This window comes from Marmota monax, unplaced genomic scaffold (assembly GCF_021218885.2).
Source record: "Marmota monax isolate L192 unplaced genomic scaffold, Marmota_monax_Labrador192_F-V1.1 WCK01_AAM20220418_F8-fsc00188, whole genome shotgun sequence".
Classification (NCBI taxonomy): Eukaryota; Metazoa; Chordata; class Mammalia; order Rodentia; family Sciuridae; genus Marmota; species Marmota monax.
Window position 1 is genome coordinate 2,987,810 of NW_026692655.1, and position 21,201 is coordinate 3,009,010.

At 35.3% G+C, this 21,201-nt stretch overlaps 1 protein-coding gene across 2 annotated transcripts in view; it reads right to left on the reverse strand.

The window, feature by feature from the left end:
• Nucleotides 1–8,064: 8,064 nt before the first annotated feature.
• The window catches only part of G3bp1 (G3BP stress granule assembly factor 1), a 31,618-nt gene continuing 18,481 nt past the window's right edge, over nt 8,065–21,201 (reverse strand). For both annotated transcript variants that reach the window (XM_046446399.2, XM_058579912.1), the window contains exons 3-12: nt 19,602–19,683; nt 18,965–19,138; nt 15,883–15,973; nt 14,851–14,944; nt 12,837–13,038; nt 11,902–12,003; nt 11,579–11,690; nt 11,283–11,411; nt 9,966–10,075; nt 8,065–9,085 (exon numbers count right to left, since the gene is read on the reverse strand). In XM_046446399.2, the coding sequence (XP_046302355.1) occupies nt 8,879–9,085; nt 9,966–10,075; nt 11,283–11,411; nt 11,579–11,690; nt 11,902–12,003; nt 12,837–13,038; nt 14,851–14,944; nt 15,883–15,973; nt 18,965–19,138; nt 19,602–19,683 (1,303 nt within the window). In that variant the 3' untranslated portion in view covers nt 8,065–8,878. The remainder of the gene's footprint in view (nt 9,086–9,965; nt 10,076–11,282; nt 11,412–11,578; nt 11,691–11,901; nt 12,004–12,836; nt 13,039–14,850; nt 14,945–15,882; nt 15,974–18,964; nt 19,139–19,601; nt 19,684–21,201) is intronic.

Consider the following 21,201-nt stretch of genomic DNA (forward strand, 5'->3'; position numbering starts at 1 on the left):
CATTCCAAATTGAGTTATAACATTGTAAAATAAATGCTCTAATTCAGCCATTGGGAAAAAGGGTTATTTTATTTACATAATTTATCCTAGATTTAGAAACGTTTCAATTTTCATTTCGACTCAGAATGCATTCCACCAATTTAAGATGGGCTGGTTTCTGCCAACAGAACCAAAGTGTGCAATCTGAGTCCCACCCAAATCTTGCCAAAGCAAGTGACTTCTGCATAGCTGGAAGTCCCCATTTTACCTGTTCAGGTATTTGCACAAAACTACCCCTTGTCTTAATAGTTCCCTGGTTTGTTTAGGCAGAAAAGCAAATTCCAGGTGATTTTTCTCTGAGCTACTTCACATTTTTTTCTCCAATTTTAACATGTCATGAAATACAAAGCATAAATATCAGAAATTAAATTTCAACATGGGATATTTCTTGAAACCTAACTCTAGTTTAGTTGTCCATTATTCAAGTGAAGTTATTTTAACCCCAAAGAACAGAAGGGCATTGTGTAATTCTTTAGGACAGTGTTTACATGGCTATGAAATCTGTTACAGGTATGACGCCCACAAGTTACTATACTGACGGGGCTGGGGATGTGGCTCAAGTGGGAGCGCGCTCGCCTGGCATGCGTGCGGCCCGGGTTCGATCCTCAGCACCACATACAAAGATGTTGTGTCGCCGGAAAAAAAAAAAAAAGTTACTATACTGTGATTCCATGTACTTCTGGGAGGAGATGCAAGAAATATGCTTGGCTGGGCACTGAGTTCAGCTTAAAGTACCTGATCACGCGTTCACAGAAGAGACGATTCATACTTCCAACATGAGACCAGAAAAATCACAAGCCCATATAGCAGCAACTCTATAAACAGGTAGCCGAAGTAGATTTAAAAGTAGCAGCCTGGGGGCATCTTAACTGGTATGGAAAATTGGGTCAGAATTAATACTCAAGAAGTTCTTCAACCTTTCCCAGAAGAAAATGTGACAGTGTCTTTTATATGGAAATTTCTTTGTATATATGTATAAACTTGGTATGGCCTTAATGCTGCAGTTAAGGATTTGTTTGGCTACCACCTTAAGCAGCGTGTTAAGCAATCGCTTCCTTAATGTAACATTTTTACTTCTTATTGGACATTCAACCTTGAACAACCAATTCCCTTTGGCCCCTTACTCTTCCCTTTTTTGCATGGAGTCATAAAAGTTATGGCAGTTATTTTTTGGCTTGTAAAAAAATCTATTTCTGCAGTTTGAAGATGGAATGTAAAATTTCTGTGATACATGTATATAAAAGTATATTTATTGAACCATCCATACACATATCCATGCTGATTCCAATGGAAAAAAATTAAAGTTTTCTGAAATTTTCTGTGGTTAAGTCATAATTGTTATCATCAGATCAAATTCATGTGAGAAAACTTTTGAAGTCTTGCAGTTACCCAGAGAAAAACTTATGTATAACCTGGAAACATTTCACTTTAGACAAGCTTTATGCTGAGAAATGAGAATTCATTTGTTCATTCAAGAAATATTTATTGGTAGGTGCTACGGGGGATAACAAAGATGACTCTAGACACAGGTCCTGCCCGTAAGGAGCTTACAGTCTAGTGGGGGAGATAGAACACACAAGTGGGTGGGATACATGGTCAGAGCTAGGCTTTGGTAAGATGAATCTAATATTGTGTATAAAATAAGCTGGAGTAAGAAGAGATAATGTGGAGCTAAAAACTACTGAAATTACCTACGTGAGGAGAGATGTGAAAGACTACTGAGGTAGAATGATAGAGGACTTAGCTGGAGACTGGATGTAAGGAGTTAACAAAAAGGGAAGCAGACGACTCATGTGTAGGATAGGCCATGTTATGAATGAAGAGCAATGAAGGAACAAAATCATTTTGTGTGGAAATCCGGCATTGGGATAGATCAGGGACAATCTGATACAATGGCTAAAAATACCAACACCAGGAATGGAAGAAGCTCAATACAGCCAGTGACTTCCTCCCCATCCCCTCCAAATTTCCAACATTTTCCCCTACTGAAATGTCACAGTGCCTAAAATTTAGTGCACTCAAGACTACCTCCAGGCATTCTTTGCTTTTAAGAATGAAAACTGAAAATTAAATTGTTATTTAGGACTTCTAGAATAAGTCACTGTACCTTCCTATAATTAGAAATATAGGAATTAATTCCCCAGTCCTTGTCCTCTAGGAGCTTATAGTCTAACAAGGTAGTAAACAGATATAATTCTAACTCTAGGTTTAAGGAGTTAAGTTATAAACCATGAGAAAGGTATCAAGTGTTCTAGGAACACTTTAAAAATGAAGGTCAGAATTTCTGCAGTTTGAAGATGGAATGTAAATTTTCTGTGATACATGTATATAAAAGTATATTTACTAAACATCTGTACACACATACCCATGCTAATTCCAAAGGGGGAAAATACATTTTCTGAAATTTTATATGGAAATTTCACATAAAATTTAAAGAGAGAGGACAAAATGAAAGGGAAACATGAGAACAAATCTGTTCCTCATTTTGAATCCTGGATACATCAGTCCCCAAAAGGGATTCCCTATTTTTGATACAAATTTTTTTTTGCTGGGGGTGGGGGGGTGGGGGGGGGGAGAAGGGGACCTCCGGAACTGAACTTTGATAAAAATTACTTTGATGGCAGACTGGGGTCCAGGGTACAGATGCAAAAATGTATTCAAGGAGAAAAGGCACTACAGCCAGGGAATTAGCAAGGCCAAGCTGATTAGGGGGACCACAAGCAGTTCAGCATACTGGAGCATCATTTCTATAAAGAATGAGAGAAATAACCGGAAAGGAGTATTAGGACCCTGATACACATATGGCACTGCCAGGCACTAAACAGGGTATATGCCTAAGGCCAAATTGCTGCCCCCTAGGAGCTTACAGTTATAACAATACAAGGTGGAAAAGCACCACAATGTACAGAATACAAAATGCTGAAGGATTTTAGGAGAAAATTACAGCTGAGTTTCAGCTATTAAAATATTAGGATACCCAATAGCTTTCTGAGAGAGCTAGTAGTAAACCCATCCCTGAGGGAAGCAAAAGTTTTTAATGTCCTTAGACAACAGACCCTGCTAGAGCTGGGCATGAAGCCAGTTCTAAAAGGAAGAAAAACACCACACACACACACACACACACAGAGAGAGAGAAAACCTGGGTATGAAAACTAGACTGAAGGGTGAACTGAGTAAGCAAATAAAATGTGGTGCCTTCCCTTCTCTTCCCACATCCTGAACTTTAGCAGCTCTGGCCTTCCTACAGGGAACCTGGACTGGTGATCCCTGAAGATTCTCCATATTTCTTCTACAAGCATATTAGGAACCGTACTGACCAATCCTCTGAGCCATCTGTATCATCTGTAAAATGGAGGAGTTGGAAAAATCATGTATTAAGCCTTTCCAGCACTAACAATGTTTTTCTATGATTGAAAAACTACAGAAGTCTTAAGTCTTTCCTGTTGGAGAGATTCAGAACTGGGGGGGGGGGGGGGAGAGAAAAACCAAGATAATATTCTGATTTTTCCTCACTTAAAAATGTTGTTCCATATAAATCACAAATAATTCCTATTCCATTAGCTAAAGGCTACTTTAGTTCAACCCTCCCTTCAATATCTCTAACATCTACTTATACATGAATTTATTTTTAAAACATGTCCTACAAGCTACTCTAGTTAAATGTGCACCCAACTGTAAAGAGAAAGAGAACGAGCAAGAGCAAGCAAGCCCACCCTCTTCTTTCCTATGCCAGCTTCATGGTGTCTTCATTCAGTGCATACACAATCTTCACAACAAAATTTTAAAATGTGAACAAATCCAAAGTAGAACAGGTAATATCAAAGCATGGTAAATACCAGCAACCAAAATGGCTTTAATTGCAGCAACAGTTGAAATTGTTTCTGCCCAGATTGATACAATCTTCCCTCTAATTACTACCAAAAATATAGGCAAACATCTCTTAAGTGGATTCCTGAAAAACAAATACTTGCTAAAGTATTTCAAAATGAATTGATAAATACTTTAAACTTGCTTTAAAAAAAAAAAAATCCTAACACATGCTGTACCACCCATCCCTTGCAAACCTGTGACTGGCCATATTTCAAAGTATTAAACATTTCTGTTATTACTATAACCAACCACATCACACTTACAGAATTAACAGTGGAATAAAAAGAAAAAGCTACCAGGCTCAAGTTGGAAGCCAGGGAGTAGAAAGACTATCCACAAAGTTTTCAAAAAATATAAACAGAATTGAATATAATCTTGATTTTAAGCCATAAACATAATCAAAACCAAAATTGGTTAAAGGTGACTTCTAATCAACTTTTCACTCATTCAGGTCATGCTTTCAGACAGTGACATGAAAACATGAGCAAGACAGTCTAATTTATTATTCTGAGCTAAAAACATATCTACTAAGAATGTACAGAATTAAAGTTTTATCAAGTGTGTCACCATTTTTCCCTTACTATAGAGTTCACAAGCCTACCTGTGGTCCCTAGAACCTCAACATCAAGTGAACAAATATAAACCCCAAATGGCATTACTTTAAGACCAGAACTCCTTATTTCACTGTCTGTAGTGCCATACGGCTATCATTGAACCAGCAACCTTCATCTGCTCCCCCATTCCACACAGGACATTGCCCAGTTTTTAAAGCACTGTGGAAGGCTGTCTCCAACTGCCTGTTGACTACTTTTGGTATATAAGAAGTTAGCTAAAATCCCCACATTCCTTCTTTTACAAGGTTAAAAATTGTTGAACTAAAGTCAGAAATTATCTCATCTGTATGCAGTTCTGCAGATTCTTTTAAATAGCACAAAAATAAAACGGAAACGACATCTTCAGATCAGTAGATTTGACAAAAGCAACCATTTACTTAAAACAAATAAGTCATTCAGCATAAATCATTGCCTACAAATCTAAACTTCATGGAAAGATTATTTCCATACTGAGACTAACCGCTTTCTATAAAGTGCAACATTTTCCACTAAATCACTAAATTCTAGAAGGGTCTTCAAAAAAGGGCTGAAAAAAAGTGTCAAGAATGGCAATTGTATGTATAAAACAATTATAAACTCACTTGAATTATAGTAAAAATATTGTGATCATCTACATTCAGATTTCAAATTTATATCAAATGAATTATCCAAATAGATTTTTTAAAAATGCAGAAACAGTCAGGCATGATGGTACATGCCTAAAATCCTAGCAAGTGAGGAGGCTGAGGCAGGAGAAATGCAAGTTCAAGGCCAGCCTCAGCCACTTAATAAGAACCTGCTCCAAATAAAAAAATAAGAAGGCAGGGAATGTAGCTCAGTGGTAAAGCGCCCCTGTGTTCAATCACCAGTTTAAAAAAAAAAAAAATTAAGAACAAGTTTACTATTTTATGTTACTATACAATCTGCAAATATCAAAAGAAGACCTAAATCCAAGTTCAATGATTTGATTTGCATTAAAGTAAGTGAACAGTAATGATAAACTTGTTCTGAATATATTTCAGACTGAGGTCTCCATATAGTAGTAATTTTATTATAGAAATCCTATTCACTAAATATGCCATTCAAATATAAATAAGTAAACATGATTCTACAGAAAAAAACAATTTTGAAAGTCATTCTGCTCCTTGCTACACAGATGACTTTTAAGGCCTCATAATTTACCTGTTCTAATGCCATTTCTTCCATCTGTTTTATTGAGGATAACACCATGTAATCTACAGAGTAGATGTGAGAATTAAGTTTTCTAACTTAAAACTGAAGTGCAATTAAACTAATGCTGTGGTAGTAATCCAGTCATCCACAATCAGATAATTATTTTTGGATTATCCTTTTCACTACTCCCTAACAATAGCTCAAAAGACTTAAGAACACAGGAATACAATCTCACTAAGAAATAAAAATATTTTTAAAAAGCCAAGATCTACATATTATTTATCCATTTATTTATTTATTAGTTGTAGATGGACACAATGTATTTATTTATTTTTATGTGGTGCTGAGGATTGAACCCAATGCCTCACACATGCAAGGCAGGTGCTCTACCACTGAGCTATAGCCCCAGCCCCCAAGATGTATATTCAACAAGCAGGTCTTAAAAGACCAAAACACACCAAACCAAATTAAATTCACCCAGTTAAAATATTTATGGGTCAAAAATCTCAAGCTCATTAGCAAAGTATTATGAATTGGGCTATTCCTACAAATAAAAATTTGTACGTTAAAATCTGAAAGTTTTATGTAATAAGCTGCTGCTGCCTACAGAAATCTTAGAGCAACGTATTTCACTTCAACTTTCCAGCAGTGTCAATACATGCATCTTTATGCTCTCATGTTTATTCTGTAAGCAATAATGTAAATAATGGTATTGGGATTCTTAACAGTGTCAACTATGATGCTAAATCCTATTTCTTAGATCCAATGCCATTCAAAACCCCACATCCATCCCAATTCTGATGACTTGAAATTATTTAGGAAACAACTTTTGTTTTCTGAGATTATGCAACAATTCCTTGCAACATTATAAGCAGCCATATAGCACATATTGCTATACCTCTCCCCATTTAAACATTCATTTACACACACACACACACACACACACAAAATGCACGTGGCCGTACAAAAAATAGGAATTATTAATTACTTAAAACAGATGCTATTCTAATTCCTCAGAGAGATTTACATTTCCTAATTATTTATCTGAGGCTGAATTTCACTTCCTTCACTAGTTTCCCTAATCCCACTGTTCCACTTACCCACAGGAGTAGGGACCATTAGTGTTCTCAATGGGATTGCTTTACTTTTGCAAAACATTTGGTATCCTTGGTCCCCACCCAATGTATGTTATTGCCCCCCACAACCCTTCCAAATCTCACATTTCCAAATGCTCTCCAGGATGTACTAACAGCACTAACTCAAGAAATAACTATATCAAGTTAGTGCCCTTAAACTTCCAATTAATAGGAACTTGTTTTTTTAAATGCACAACTTTGTACTCAATTATAAAAAGTAATTTCTAAGCTATCTTTAATTTATGACCTTGAAGTTACTGCCAATTTAAAGCTTTTTTTTTAATCAAAAGCTTAATATAAGCTATGAATTTGCAAGTTGATTTCTTTCCAATTATCACTAATCTGGGCCAAATAAAGTGATTATCAAAGAGTTACTTAAAATGATCCACAAAACAGGCACGTAACTCGGTTACATAAATTTCTTTATGTGAAGGAGATGATGGCAATTTTCAAATAGCTGAGGTATGGAGACTAAATTGATAACATCACTTCAGTCTTAACTAACCTGTTCACAAAAAAATCTACAATTTCTCAGCAATGGTGAAACAAAACTGCTATTTCTATGTTATCCTCAAATGAAAAGTCCTAAGCATGAACACTGTTAAGAGTAAATAAACTAAATTTGACTAACCTGGTTGCCCTAATTATAACAAGTTACCAATATAAAGGCTTGTCTCACACATGTAAACAAAACCTTCACCCACCTCACACACAGCACTCAACAGATAACATACTATATAAAATGAGTATTATTAGTCTATATTGCCAGATTAAATTTTCTTCCAGAAATATTTTAATAAAAATTGGCCATTTCCAAGAAACACCCACTGCATGCCCATCAATAAAAGAGAACCATAACAAAATAGAAAATTTACCATATGGCTATGATTTAAAGAAAAAAAATTGCAGACACTAAACACATCAGCAAAGTCCAATATTAAAGTTGCATTCCTTCTTATGGGCTATGATTAAGAATCTGATTAGATATCAAAATAAAACTTAATACAAATGCTTAACTATTTAGGTCAAACGACCTCTACAAAAGTATCTGTCCTCCAAGGCATTCCAGTTTGAGACTCAGTTTTAGAATAAGGCATAACAAATATTAACAAAAGACATACAAGGTGATGAAAAGAGGAACTCCACAATTCCCCACATACTCTGAACCTAATAAAACAAATCTAATTTTTTTTTATTATTATTTTTCTTTAAACAACTGCCAAGATTGGAACCAAAGATAAATAGAAGGCACAACAGTTTTTGCTCTGGTTGTTATTTGGTTGGGGGGATTTTTCTTCTTTTTTTTTTTTAAACAAATACAAATGAAACATGAAAAAACTCTACTTCAAAAGAATCTAACAGTTCAAGAAAAGCCTATTAATTGCATTCTAGACATTTAAAACCTATCTCACAATTTAAATTTCAATGGTAAAAACAGTAGGTTTTAGAATTATTTTGTGATCACATATCAAAAGAAAAAAGTTCTATTAACACCTTTTATTCAGTTTTTAACCACATCAGGGAGAATCAAATGTCAAATTTTCCAATGGCAATTTTTCCACATCAGAAGGTAGTCGTAACTCTCAAAGAATAAACAATTTGGATTTTTCCTGCCTCCAAAATGCTTATCAAATCCTGCATTCCTCACAGGTTTTGAAACATGTAGAAAATAAGTAAGAAATATTCCAATGAATGAAACATACCAAATGTCAGTAATAAGCAAGACACATTCCTTTGGGGAAATGGCTGTTTAAAAAAAAAAAAAATTCCAGTCTGTATATGCAAAGTAAGCAAGGAAATTCAGTCTTTTCGTTTTTTCTTCTTTAAAAATTCGTTACTCCTAAAATAGCGTTCCACAAAACTGGAAGTGAAGGACTAAAAGGCCAGGAGAAGGGAAAAGGGAAGGAGCACACACCATTAACACAAAAAGAAGTAAAATTGTACAAACTTAAGCAGTTTATAAGACTAGGATCATCATACTCCAAGATAACAAAGGCTGGTTGAAGAAATTCACCATTCTGCAGAAGCTGGGGTTTTTATGCTTCATGAAGACCAGTGAAGAGCAATTCACTGCCGTGGAGCAATCCCCCTTCCCACTCCAAATCCTGGTTTCTGCACCATGCCTCCACGGGGAGGGCCTCTCATTCCACCGCCCAGCCCACCTCGAGGGCCTCCAGGTCCCCGCAGGCGGTTATCTCGACGGTCCCCTTCCCGAGCAGCTCGAGTCTTCTTCTCTTCCACATTCAGTCGGACTTCACCTCTGAACATGATTGGCTGGAAGAAATCAAGGTAACCAGACTCAGCGCTTATGAACTACACCTACCAAAAGTAAAATGACGCTACCATAAAGAACCAGAAGCTTACAAATCAGTCAAGTTCTTGCAATCAATTTTTGTTTTAAGCTCAGACAACATATTTTCCTGTTAACAAAAGCATGGAAATGTGGTAAGGTAGGCAGGCTAGTTAAAAAAAGCCAAATTAAACAACATAAGTAATTGTCATTATATTTACTTAACAAATCCTAAACAGGATAATACAAATGAATTGCCACCTTCTCCATGGATTTAGAGGCTTAGGCTAAAACTTCATCATAGAATATGCAGAGATGGTACTATACATATTTATTCTAAGTACATTCTCATCTCAAAAAAATGTCATTATACTGAGGCAAATAAAATTCTAAACACTAGCAAATTAAAGGCCAGGGAAGTTAAGACACTTGTCCCTTACAAGTGACAAGAGTAAGTCTATGGGTCACTGCACTAGTGAATGGGAGAAAAGGAACGTAATCCACGGCCTCCTGTCTGGGAAATATAAGCTTTAAACCACTGTGCTATATTACAACATAACATAGTGATCAATGTTGCATAAACTATTTCTGTACTCACAAAACATTATTGAAGAGAGCACAGCAGCAGACTTCTACCTATGCAATAAAATGAAGAAAAGGCAAGATACATCTATGGTTAACCCCAAAGAAGGAGTAATCTCCAAGTACAATTCCCAGACAGGTCTTAATGGGTTAAACATGATGGAATAAATTACATTTTACATATAAAGACACAGCTTAAGGATGAATACACTTTAAAGAACCAAAACATACCTATACTTCAAACATAAAAAAAGGAAGAAATCAAGATAAAAAACTGCTTACTCTGTTACTAAGAACTTTCTGAACAGGCTCAGAATCATCGAATACAACAAAACCAAAATTGGGTAATTTTCCACCACTGTTTATGCGCAGCTCCACCACATTCCCATAATCTGCAAGTGAAACAGATTTTCAAATAATGTATTAGCAGAAAGTTCCCTCTTAAATGTTAGATGTACACTGTTCAGTATCACTAGACACTGAGCACCTCAAATATATCTAGTCCAAATGGACATGTACCTTGAGTGTAAAATACACACTGGATTTCAGAATTAGTATTTTAAAAAAATAAAAAAGGAAAGCAAAACACAGGCTGAGTATCCCTTATCTGAAATGCCTAAGAACAAAAGATTTCAGATTTTCGTTTATTATGAAACATTTATAAATGTATAAAAGATATTTGAGGGATGGAATCCAAATCTTAACACATGAGGTCAAGTGTGGATTTTTTTTTCTTTTTCTTTTTTTTTTTTTTGGTGGTGCTGGGGATTGAACCCAGGGCCTGTGCATGCAAGACAAGCACTCTACCAACTGAGCTGTATCCCCAGCCCCAGGCGTGGAAATTTTCATCTGTGGCATAATGTTGACACGCAAGAGTCAGGTTTTAGAGGATTCCAGATGCCTTTTTAAAAAACTTTCTGGGGCCTGGGGCTGTGGCTCAGTGGTAGAGTACTTGCCTCACACATGTGGGGCACTGGGTTCGATCCTCCACACCACATAAAAATAATAAATAAATAAAGATATTTAAAACAAACAAACAAAAACTTTTGGTAGTACTGGGGACTCAATCCAGGGTGCTCTACCACTTAGTCACACCCCAGCCCTTTTTTATTTTCAGACAGGGTTTTGCTAAGATGCTAACACTGGCCTTCAATTTAGGATTCTGTTACCTTAGCCTCACAAGTCACTAGGATTTTAGGTGTATACCACCATGCCAAGCTTAAGAGCATTTTGGATTTTCAGATTTAAGGAAGCTTAATCTGTACCTGATTTTTTGTTTTTGCAGGAACAGGTACAGGAGATTGAACCCAGGGGTGCTTTACCCCTGAGTCACATGGAGACAGGGTGTCACCAAGTTGCTTCTTCACTAAGATGCTGAGGCTGGCTTTGAACTAGAGATCCTTATGCCTCAGCCTTCCAAGCTACTGGGATTACAAGCACGTGCCACTATGCCCATCTCCTCATATATTTATATTTTGAAATGATTTCTTTTTACTTTAACATGACTACTAGAAAACTTAAAATTATGTATGCAGCTCCACTATTTCTACTGGACGGTGCTACACTAGATTAAGTAGTGGTTAAAACTAAATAACTTACTTTGAAAGAAATCTTTAAGTTCTGATTTGTCCACTTCATGAGGCAGGTTGCCAATGAAGAGTTGGTGACTATCAGGATGTCTCACAATTCTTCGGGGCTCAATATCACCTTGCTCACCAGCCTCACGGACTTAAGAGACAAAAACAACAAGGAAAGACTAGAGAAAGACCTTTCAGGGACTATTCATAAGCAACACTTCTATTACTCCACAGTAAAAAATACTAAAATATCAATGTCTCCCAAGTTGTCATCTCAAAATCACACAAACTAGAGAAATTACCCAATTCAGCTCTTACTTGGTCTGGGTCCCCTCTGAGGAGGAATATTTATTCGTTGCTCTCGTACTCGTTGATCCCTCTGAGGCCTCTGTGGTGGAATCTGAGATTCAGGCTTAGACTCTGGACGGGGCTAAAATATTTACAAGTTAAGTTTTGTCTAAAAACAAAGCAGGCTCATATTTTTTCCTGTGAACTTTTTAAACTAACAATAAGGTTCAAAGTAAAATATGACAGTTCCCTCAAAAAAAAAAAAAAAAATCATTAAAAAACAACTATATGCCAGTTCCTGTTCTCTAAACCTCTGTTGAGTCGTATTAATTTGCCTCCAGTCAGAGCCTTACCTGTGAAGCTGGTACTTTAACTACGTGAGGTGGTATTCCAGTAACAGGAACAGCTCCACTGGGAGGAAGGTTCTTACTGGTCACAGATGCCCAAGAAAATGTCTAAGGGACCAATGTTACATGATTACATTACTTATCAAAACAACATAAAAGCTATCAACTTTTGATTTCCTGTGCATAATGTATGTATCATATTCTCATAGATAGAATGGAGATTATAAACATCTTGCAATTTCTTTCCTTCATCTACTCACAAATTTAGAACTAAAACTCCTTGAACTAATGATCAAGTTAAAGTCAAAGATGAAAAGATTAGGGATAAAGAAACTACTTTTAGTCAATCTGAAGATATATACACACACTCACACACACACATCATATATGTACATGGATAATCCTCAACTAGATTTCACTGTTATTTTCATTAAACTGATGTTTGCATTTATATTGTGCTATAATACTAAAATAATGATTTACAATTTAAGAAGGATCACTAAGTTTGAGGCCAGTCTCAACAACTTAATGGGATCCTGTCTCAAAATAAATAAATAAATGAATAAACAAAAACAGCTAGGAATGCACCTCCATGGGTAAAAGCGTCCATGGGTTCAATCCCCAATTCCACCACTAAAAAAAAAAGATGAAGTATCAAAAGACTAGAGATTGTTGATAATGACTGACAAAAATGGAACTTACCATTTGAATATCTAAGAGGCATTCAAGCTACCTTTGAGGGGGTGGGAACCACAGGCCATTTCTTTTGATGTTACAAAGTGACAGGCATCATGTCTCTTATCTGAGACATGGCCTAGTATGTAAGAAATTTCCCTAAACCAATAGGAAATGCATCAACAAGGTTAACAAAGCAACTAAAAAAGGAGAAAAGAGTTTTTTAAAAAGTAAAAATAGAATAAAGATGAAGACATGTTCCTTACCCTCAAGTCTTCCTGTACTGTTTGAGCTATATCTGTAGGTGCTGGAGAAGAACTCTTCTGAGCATCCTCAGGAGCAGGTTCTTCTAATACCGGCTCAGACTTTTCCTCTTGGATTTCAGATGCGGGTTCTTGCTCTGGTTCTGGTTCAGGATCAGGCTCTGGTTCAGCAACAGGCTCCTCTAAATGTTCTTCCAAGTCATTGCTTTCACAGGAAAATTTGAGAAATATAATTCTGCCTCCACCGACTTAGAAATTCTTTTTTTTTTTTTTTTTGGGGGGGGGGATACCAGGGATTGAACCAGAGGAGCTTAAACACTGAGCCACATCCTCAGCCTTTTTTACATTTTATTTAGAGACAGGGTCTCAATGAGTTGCTTATTGTCTCACTAATTTGCTGAGGCTGCCTTTGAACTTACAATCCTCCTGCCTCAGCCTCCCAGGCCACTGGAATTAGACATGTGGCACAGCATCTGGCAGAAATTCTTAATAATATATTAACCATGGAAAAAACTTCTCTCAGGGAGGAGGCTAGAGCTTGATGGTGAAGCACACGCATAGGATGAGCAAGGCCTGGGTTGTATCTCCAGCACAAAAAAAATAAAAATGTATCCCTCTTTTCAAAAAAGATAAAAGAAGCAAGTTTAGGGGGCTGGGGTTGTGGCTCAGTGGTTGTGGCTCACTCGCCTAGCTCGGGTTCGATCCTCAGCACCACATAAAAATAGATTATAAATATTAATAATTATAATTATTAATAATTAATAAATATTTAAAAAGAAGCAAGTTTAAAAAGTTATTTGCTCAAATTCAAGCCAAAATATTTGCTCAAATTCATTCAAAACAAATGAAAAATTTTCTCATCCTATAGAAATTCTAAAAGTATTGCCATTTACTTATCACACATCACAAAATCTCTCATACCTAATGGGCTGGGGGAAGAGGGAAAGAGGAAGTTGCTGTTCTTAAAATCTATAGTTTGTTTTGCACATTGAATGAAAAGTTCTAGAGATCTTTCATACATCTATGTGCACCTTGTTAAGACAACTGTACCTCATACTTAACACCTCATACTTAAACTCTCATAAAAACACATAAGAAATTTTAGGAGAAATAAAGATAGTTGTAATTCAGAACAGTTATTAAATTTCCACATAAATCACTAGTAATGCTGTTAAAACTGCAAGTGTATGCTGAGGCTGTAGCTCAGTGGCAGAGCACTTGCTTAGCATCTGTGAGGCACTGGGTTGGATCCTTAACGCCACATAAAAATAAACAAATAAAATAAAGGCATTCTCTCCATCTACAACTACAATAAATAAATAAATACATATTTTTTTAAAAACTGCAGGTGTTTTTCCTCCTGAAATTCTAATTCAGCAGATTTGTGGCATGACCACAAATCTTCATTTTTAACCAGCAATCCAAGTGAGTAATATTGTTAGACCATCATCACATTTTGATAAACAACTGAAAATATTTATTATAATTTTTTGACATTAATTAATATTAAGCACTGAATATAACATTTAGGATGTCTCATGGCAACATCATTTCAATCCCTATCAAACACATTTCTGTCCCAAGCACAAAAATAAAAAACCCTAAAATATAATGACATATTTGGCATCTGAGGTGGTAAAATTCTTTATTTCTACTTAGTTCACATATTTTAATTTATACCTGGTTACTCAGTACTTAACACTTTATATTTCCCCAAAAGCATTTAATGAAATACCTTGATTTAGTGAACTATTGATAAGAAATATTCAAAAATTTGTACTTATCACCAAGAAAAAACTAAACCAAAAAGTAACTGATAGGTACTATTCAAACAGTCCTCATAGAACACTCTACTATTCATTTTTTTTCATTTTGTCAGAGATACCAAAGCCAAATCATTCTTCTAGAAAATTATAATTTGATATCAAATCTGAGAAGGTATGATTGCTCTCTAACAAAGAGACAGATAATGCAATTTCTTATGTAGCCCTGGACATGTAAACAAAAATTTCCTTACCTGACAGTCTGATCATAGAAAGTTCCAGAATCATCAGGTACCACCTCAGGTGTTTGCTGTCTTTCTTCAGGCTCCTCTACTTCTTCCTCAGATTCTGAGGAAAAGAAATTTAAAACATAATTTGTGCTTACCTAATTTTCAGTTCATTATAATGTCTACTACAGGAGATTCATATCTTTTAAACTGATTTTACCAATAAAGATGAGAATGGGAAAACAATGTCTACTATTTAAAAAAAAATAAAAGAAAGAGAAAATGAGGTCATAAAGGGAAACATACATAGGGCAATTTGATAAAATCATGACACAGATTTGAAGGACAGATTAGTGTCTTGGTTAACACAGAATATGAGGTCATATTTCAATAATCTAATGTACCTTACTAGCTACCACTACCTTAGGTAAACTAGTATATCTCAATACCCTAATGTACTTATTGGAGAAACAGTACCTAAAGTACTGTCTATAAGGTGTATATTACATAATAAATATAAAGCACTTAGAACAGTCTGAGCCATGTAATAAAATTCAAACACTATCCATTGGTCTGCTTTTGCACATAATCCACAGCTATCCTTTCTTTCAGGCTAATTTTCAAGAATATTTGTATAGCAAACAGCCTTAGAAAAAAGTATTCCTCAAGAGCAAAGGAGAGGCATGTTACTGCCTAGAAAAGATTTGGTTTCCCTGAAATAAGGGTTTCACACCTTTAACAACCCACTGCAATGCATATATCATGAGACCTTCTTCATGGGGTCCTATGGGAACTAAAGCAAAAATGCTACTATTGGCTGCTGAGAATGATAATCTACTTCTGACCTTAGAGTCAGGTCGACTCCCAACCTCCATGAAAAAAGCTAATCAATTAGCATCCAACAAGGGTAAAAGCTGAGATTCTTCTTGTCTTAACAAATACTACTTAATCACAATAAAGAACCAACAAAACTATTCAATAAACCCATTATTCCCTAAAGGTCCATCAGATGTTGTTTAAAATGTTTAGATAAGTAACGTACAGTGCTTCACTACTTACCCTCCTGAGGCTCAGTGACAAAGCCACCAAAGACCTCATCTTGGTATCTGAAGATATCATTATGAACATAGAATTTATTTGCAACAGAGCCCTGCAATGCCAACAAAAAGTTTTAATTTATACAACAGACTTTCAAAGAGCCAAATAACTACACCAGTGTTCTAAACTAGCAGGAGATACTTGGCAATGTCTGGAGACATTTTAGTTTTCATGACTGGTACAATCACTTTACAACTATTAAGCAGAGTGCAGGGATGAACAAGATAGCCCCCAAAACAAAGAATTAGTTAACCCAAAACACCAAAAGTACCAAGATTAAAAAGTCATGCTTTATACTACAGTTATTTTAAAAACTATATTCTAATACATTTTATTTGTTCAAAACATTTATCCTCATCACCAGATGAATACCAAAAAAAAAAGATTAAAAACTCTAAAGTATGTAAGATGCAAAAGCTACCACCTCAAATCATTAGGCAATTAGATATTTAAAAGTCCCTATATCTGCATCCAAAAATATTCATTCTAACATTCCAGGATGGTTTAGCTAAGGGGAAAAAAATTGCTCACATTATGTCTAAGACATATCCAAGTCCAAATCCAGTTATGTTATTTAGTAGTTACTCAATTTCAAAGCTGTTCCCTCATCCATAAAAAAAGATCAACATATATACCTCAGTGCATGTGTTCTCAAAGTTTATAAAACAATGCATTATGTTAACATAGAAGAGTCATCCCTTTAGAGTCTGATGTATAAAAATGAATAAAAAATTTAAAATAAACTTTTCCCTTTAAAGGGGGAAAAAAAAAAAAGCTATACACCCCAATGCAATTCTTCACACATTTAAAAGTCCTTCAAATATTTTTTTTTTTTGGGGGGGGGGGGTACTGGAGATTAAAAACAGGGGCACTTAACCAGTGAGCCATATCCTAGGCTCCTTTTTATATCTCATTTAGAGATGGTGTCTTATGAGTTGCTTAGGGCCTCGCTAAGTTGCTGAGGCTGGCTTTGAACTTATGATACTTTGGCTTCAGCCTTCTGAACAGCTGGGATTACAGGTGTATATCACTCACTATACCTGGCTAGAATAGAAGTCCTTCAAATCTTTACCCTTCAATATAACCCTCCATTTAAAAGATGACTAAAATGATTTCATGTAACTTTTTCAAATAGACAAAAATATTCTCTTCTCAGTAAAAATATAGTATTGCATTTATTATTCTAAATATTAAAAATTATTTTAAAGATTTTAATACTAAAAAATAATGGTCATTTTTTCATCAAGTTTTTAATGAGCCACTTCTACATATTTAAGCAGACAGGATTCTTGACTGTGATCAATCTGGAAGACTTTCATGATAAGCCTAACTACAAAGAACTAGGGTTCCTTGAAGAAACAGCTGATTCTAGAATTGTGCTAAAGCAGGGTCTGTGCAAGCTGAGCCCAGAACATTTTGCTCCACAATGTTACAAAGTGGACCCCCCTCAAAAAATAAACAAACAAAAAAGACACAAAAGAAGCTTGAAGGGGTTCCCTCTGCTTGGATCTGGAACATTTTACACAAGACAGTAACAGATTACAACTCATTAAATAAACTAAAAATCTACAAATGATTAACAGATAAGAAAGAGAAAGTCCTTTATAGCAGGATGCCAACTAATAGGGGATTAGATAAACTCAATTTGTCACCATCAAAATAGCAACTGATTTCAACCAAAAATCAATGATTGCTAAAGTTAGCATACAAGTTGATAAGTAACAGGATACAAATCTCAAAACAATCTGCACAATGCATAAATCAGAAAAGGAAAAATACTTAACAACACAGTAGCAAAACCTAGTGAACATCACCTTACATAAGGTTAACATCATTAATAAAAGTAAATAACAGGGCTGGGGTTGTGGCTCAGTGGTAGAGCACCTGCCTGGCATGTGTGAAGCACTAGGTTCAATTCTCAGCACCGCATACAAACTAATAAAATAAAGGTCCAGCAACTAAAATATATAAAAAATTGAAAGACTCCTCCTCCCCTGCCCATCTTAAAACAAACAAAAAAAAAAACTAAATGACATCATATGCCTCTTTGAGGTACTAAAAGATACTTAAGTAAGAAGTGTTTACAAAATAACATGACCGTTCTCGAAAAACATCACTGCCATGAAAAATAAAAGATTAAGAAACTACTACAGGGGCTGGGGATGTGGCTCAAGCGGTAGCGTGCTTGCCTGGCATGCGTGGGGCGCTGGGTTCGATCCTCAGCACCACATACAAATAAAATAAAGATGCTGTGTCCACCAAAAACTAAAAAATAAATATTAAAAAAAAAAAAAAAGAAACTACTACACATTAAGAGACTAGAGACACATTATAGCTAAAAGCAATGTATATCTGTGTATTGAATCTTGGACCTGGAAAAAAAAAAAAAATCACCATGAAGTTCAATATTGGTGTGTTTTCTGAAATTCAAATATGGACTACAGAATGATAGTAACATTACATCAATATTTCCTGAATTTAATTACTGCACTATGATTACAGGACAGAATTCCTTATTCTTAGAAATTGCCCACTTAAGCTGGGAAGGTTGTGTGGTAAATCCCTTGCCTAACACAAGCAAAGACCTGGGTTCTTCCCCCAGCACCACAAAAGGAAGAACAAAATCAACATGCAAGTATTTAAAACAAAAAGAAAGAAAAAAGAAAATAAATGCCCACATAAGCATCTGAGCATGACTAGAAATGTCTTAAACTTCTTTTCAAATGATTTAGAAGAGGAAACCTTTTTAGGGATACCTAAAAAAAAAAATTATAGGCTGGAGATGTAGTGCAATAATAGAGTGCTTGACTAGCATGGGCAAAGCCCTGTGTTCAATTTCCAGCATTACAAAAAAAAAAAAAAAAAAAAAAACACAACCCACCATAAGTGGGCAAGTATTGACAGTAACTCTATAGCTATAGGTAAGGTTTACATAAGCATTGCTGCACTATTCTGACAACTCAATGTTTGAAAGTTCAAAAACAATTTAAAGATATGCAAAACCTTTCATTTTTTCCCCACATTATTTCACTACTAAACATACCTCCGGGGCAAGGACAAATGTTTGCATGAATCTCCGCAAAGCCTGGTTGTTGTTTGATAAAAGACCCATCACCTGGACCACCACACCATCATTTAGAGTAGCATGAGCATCAACATGGCGAATCTTAGTGTGGCAGTTGGTGAAGTTTTGTGACATCACCTTCCTGTGAATTTCCTAAGGAATCAAGGCCAGTAGTTAATGCCTTCAATTTTACACCTTCAAAATATCCCCAAATTTCCTAACACAACATAGATAAAAGAGTATATACATGTTTAAGTTACAACAAGAGTTTTTTTTTTTTTTTATTACTCTATTCCCAGTGAGTTGACTTGAATCCTTTAAAATAAATGTCCTGGATTAACACTTTTAAAAGCTTAGAAAACATGATCCCAGGCTAAAAGCAACTATATTCTAACATACAAAGCATTCAGAATATATCATCCAATGTGAACAAATGAAAATCACAGGCCATTCAACAACTATCATATTTATAAAATAGTAACTACCTAAACTTCTATTACAATGTTGAAAAATTCAATCTTTCAGTATTATCAAATGTACTAAGCATGTATCTACCTCAACTTTATTATAGGTTGGTTTCTAGATACTTCCAGACCCAAATAAAACTTGTACTTACTTTCTGTCCATAGACTGCATCTGCTGGCTTTCCATTTGAATCCAATCCCCCATGAACATAGGAAGAGTTCTTTCCATAAAATCTGTATCACAGGAAGATAATTTATTTTCTATCTTTAAGTACCCTAACAGTAAGTATTTATTTTTCACATTATAAATCTACTTCACTGGCTGATTATTGAAGGCAGGAATGTGTTTTCTTTCTTTATCTATATGCAATCATCTATCCATCCCCTCCATGCCATTCAGTTAACATTTTCTGAATAGGAATGGATTTGGTTAAGTGAGGCAGAACACTTATTTTCCAAGTGGTAACTTCCGCATTTCAGGATTATCATGTTGGAAAAGATCTTACAGTTCATGTCAGAAAGATCAGTCACTTAAACTTAAGATTCTGTTTTCACTAGGAGGAAGAAAACAGCAGTTGGGCTGGGGACAGCCACATTCTCCGTAGGCTTGATGAGTCCTTTTAGATTTCAGAATGCATATGAGCAGTTCCTATTAATTACTTGCAAACTCACACAGGCAGTTTTAGAAGTTTTTAACAATTTCTGCTGATGCAGTAAGAACTTTTAATTTCCTGTAGTTTTCGTTCATCTGTATCTTCAAATACCATTTTCACTACAACAATATTCTACCATACACACACACACAAATGTCCCCAAACTAGGCAAAAATCACTATTAAATATTTTTTGTTATCTGTCTTCCAGATAAGTATATTTTTTGAATAAATAAGCCCATACATATTATTTTTATATCCTGACTCCACTCCCCAACCCCCAAAAAAGGAATAGGTCTGGAATCACTAGAATAAGTCTTCCTTTTAAAACTACTAAGAAGATGTACATGTGTCAGAATCCATTCACTACTGGCTAAGCCACTTTTCATTCTAAGATGTGCCTACGTACTTCAGAAATTTAAAAAAAAAAAAGTGGGAAGGAAAAAAACAGCCTTAGAATGACAATATTGACAAGAAAATACATTAATGCATTTGATTAGTTTCTTTAAATTCTTGCTTCTTTTTAAACTCCAAGTTTAACTAACTTCTAAGGACAGAAAATAATAAAACTTTCATAAAACAATGAACAGGAAGAATAAAAACCGATTTGGGGACTTGTTCTACCACTTAATAGACATGAGAATAATACTAGCAAATTTTTAACTTCTCTGAGCTTCTACATCCACAAAGTGAAGTTAATACCTTAATGCCTTACTGAAAAGTTTTTGTAGGTAAAGTATAAAGTGCTTGGAAATGATAAAACCTTAAAAAAAAATTTGTTTCCATTTTCAGTGTAAAGCCAAGCCAGGTATTAAGACTGAATTTAGGGCTGGGGATGTGGCTCAAGCGGTAACGCGCTCGCCTGACATGCGTGCGGCCTGGGTTCGATCCTCAGCACCACATACAAATAAAGATGTTGTGTCTGCCGAAAACTAAAAAAAAAAATAAATATTAAAAAAAAAAAAGAATGAATTTATAGGGCAGGGGTTGTGGCTCAGAGGTAGAGATCTTGCCTTGCACATGTGAGGAACTGGGTTTGATCCTTAGCACCATAAAAAAATAAACAAAACAAAGGTATTGTGTCCATCTACAACTAAAAG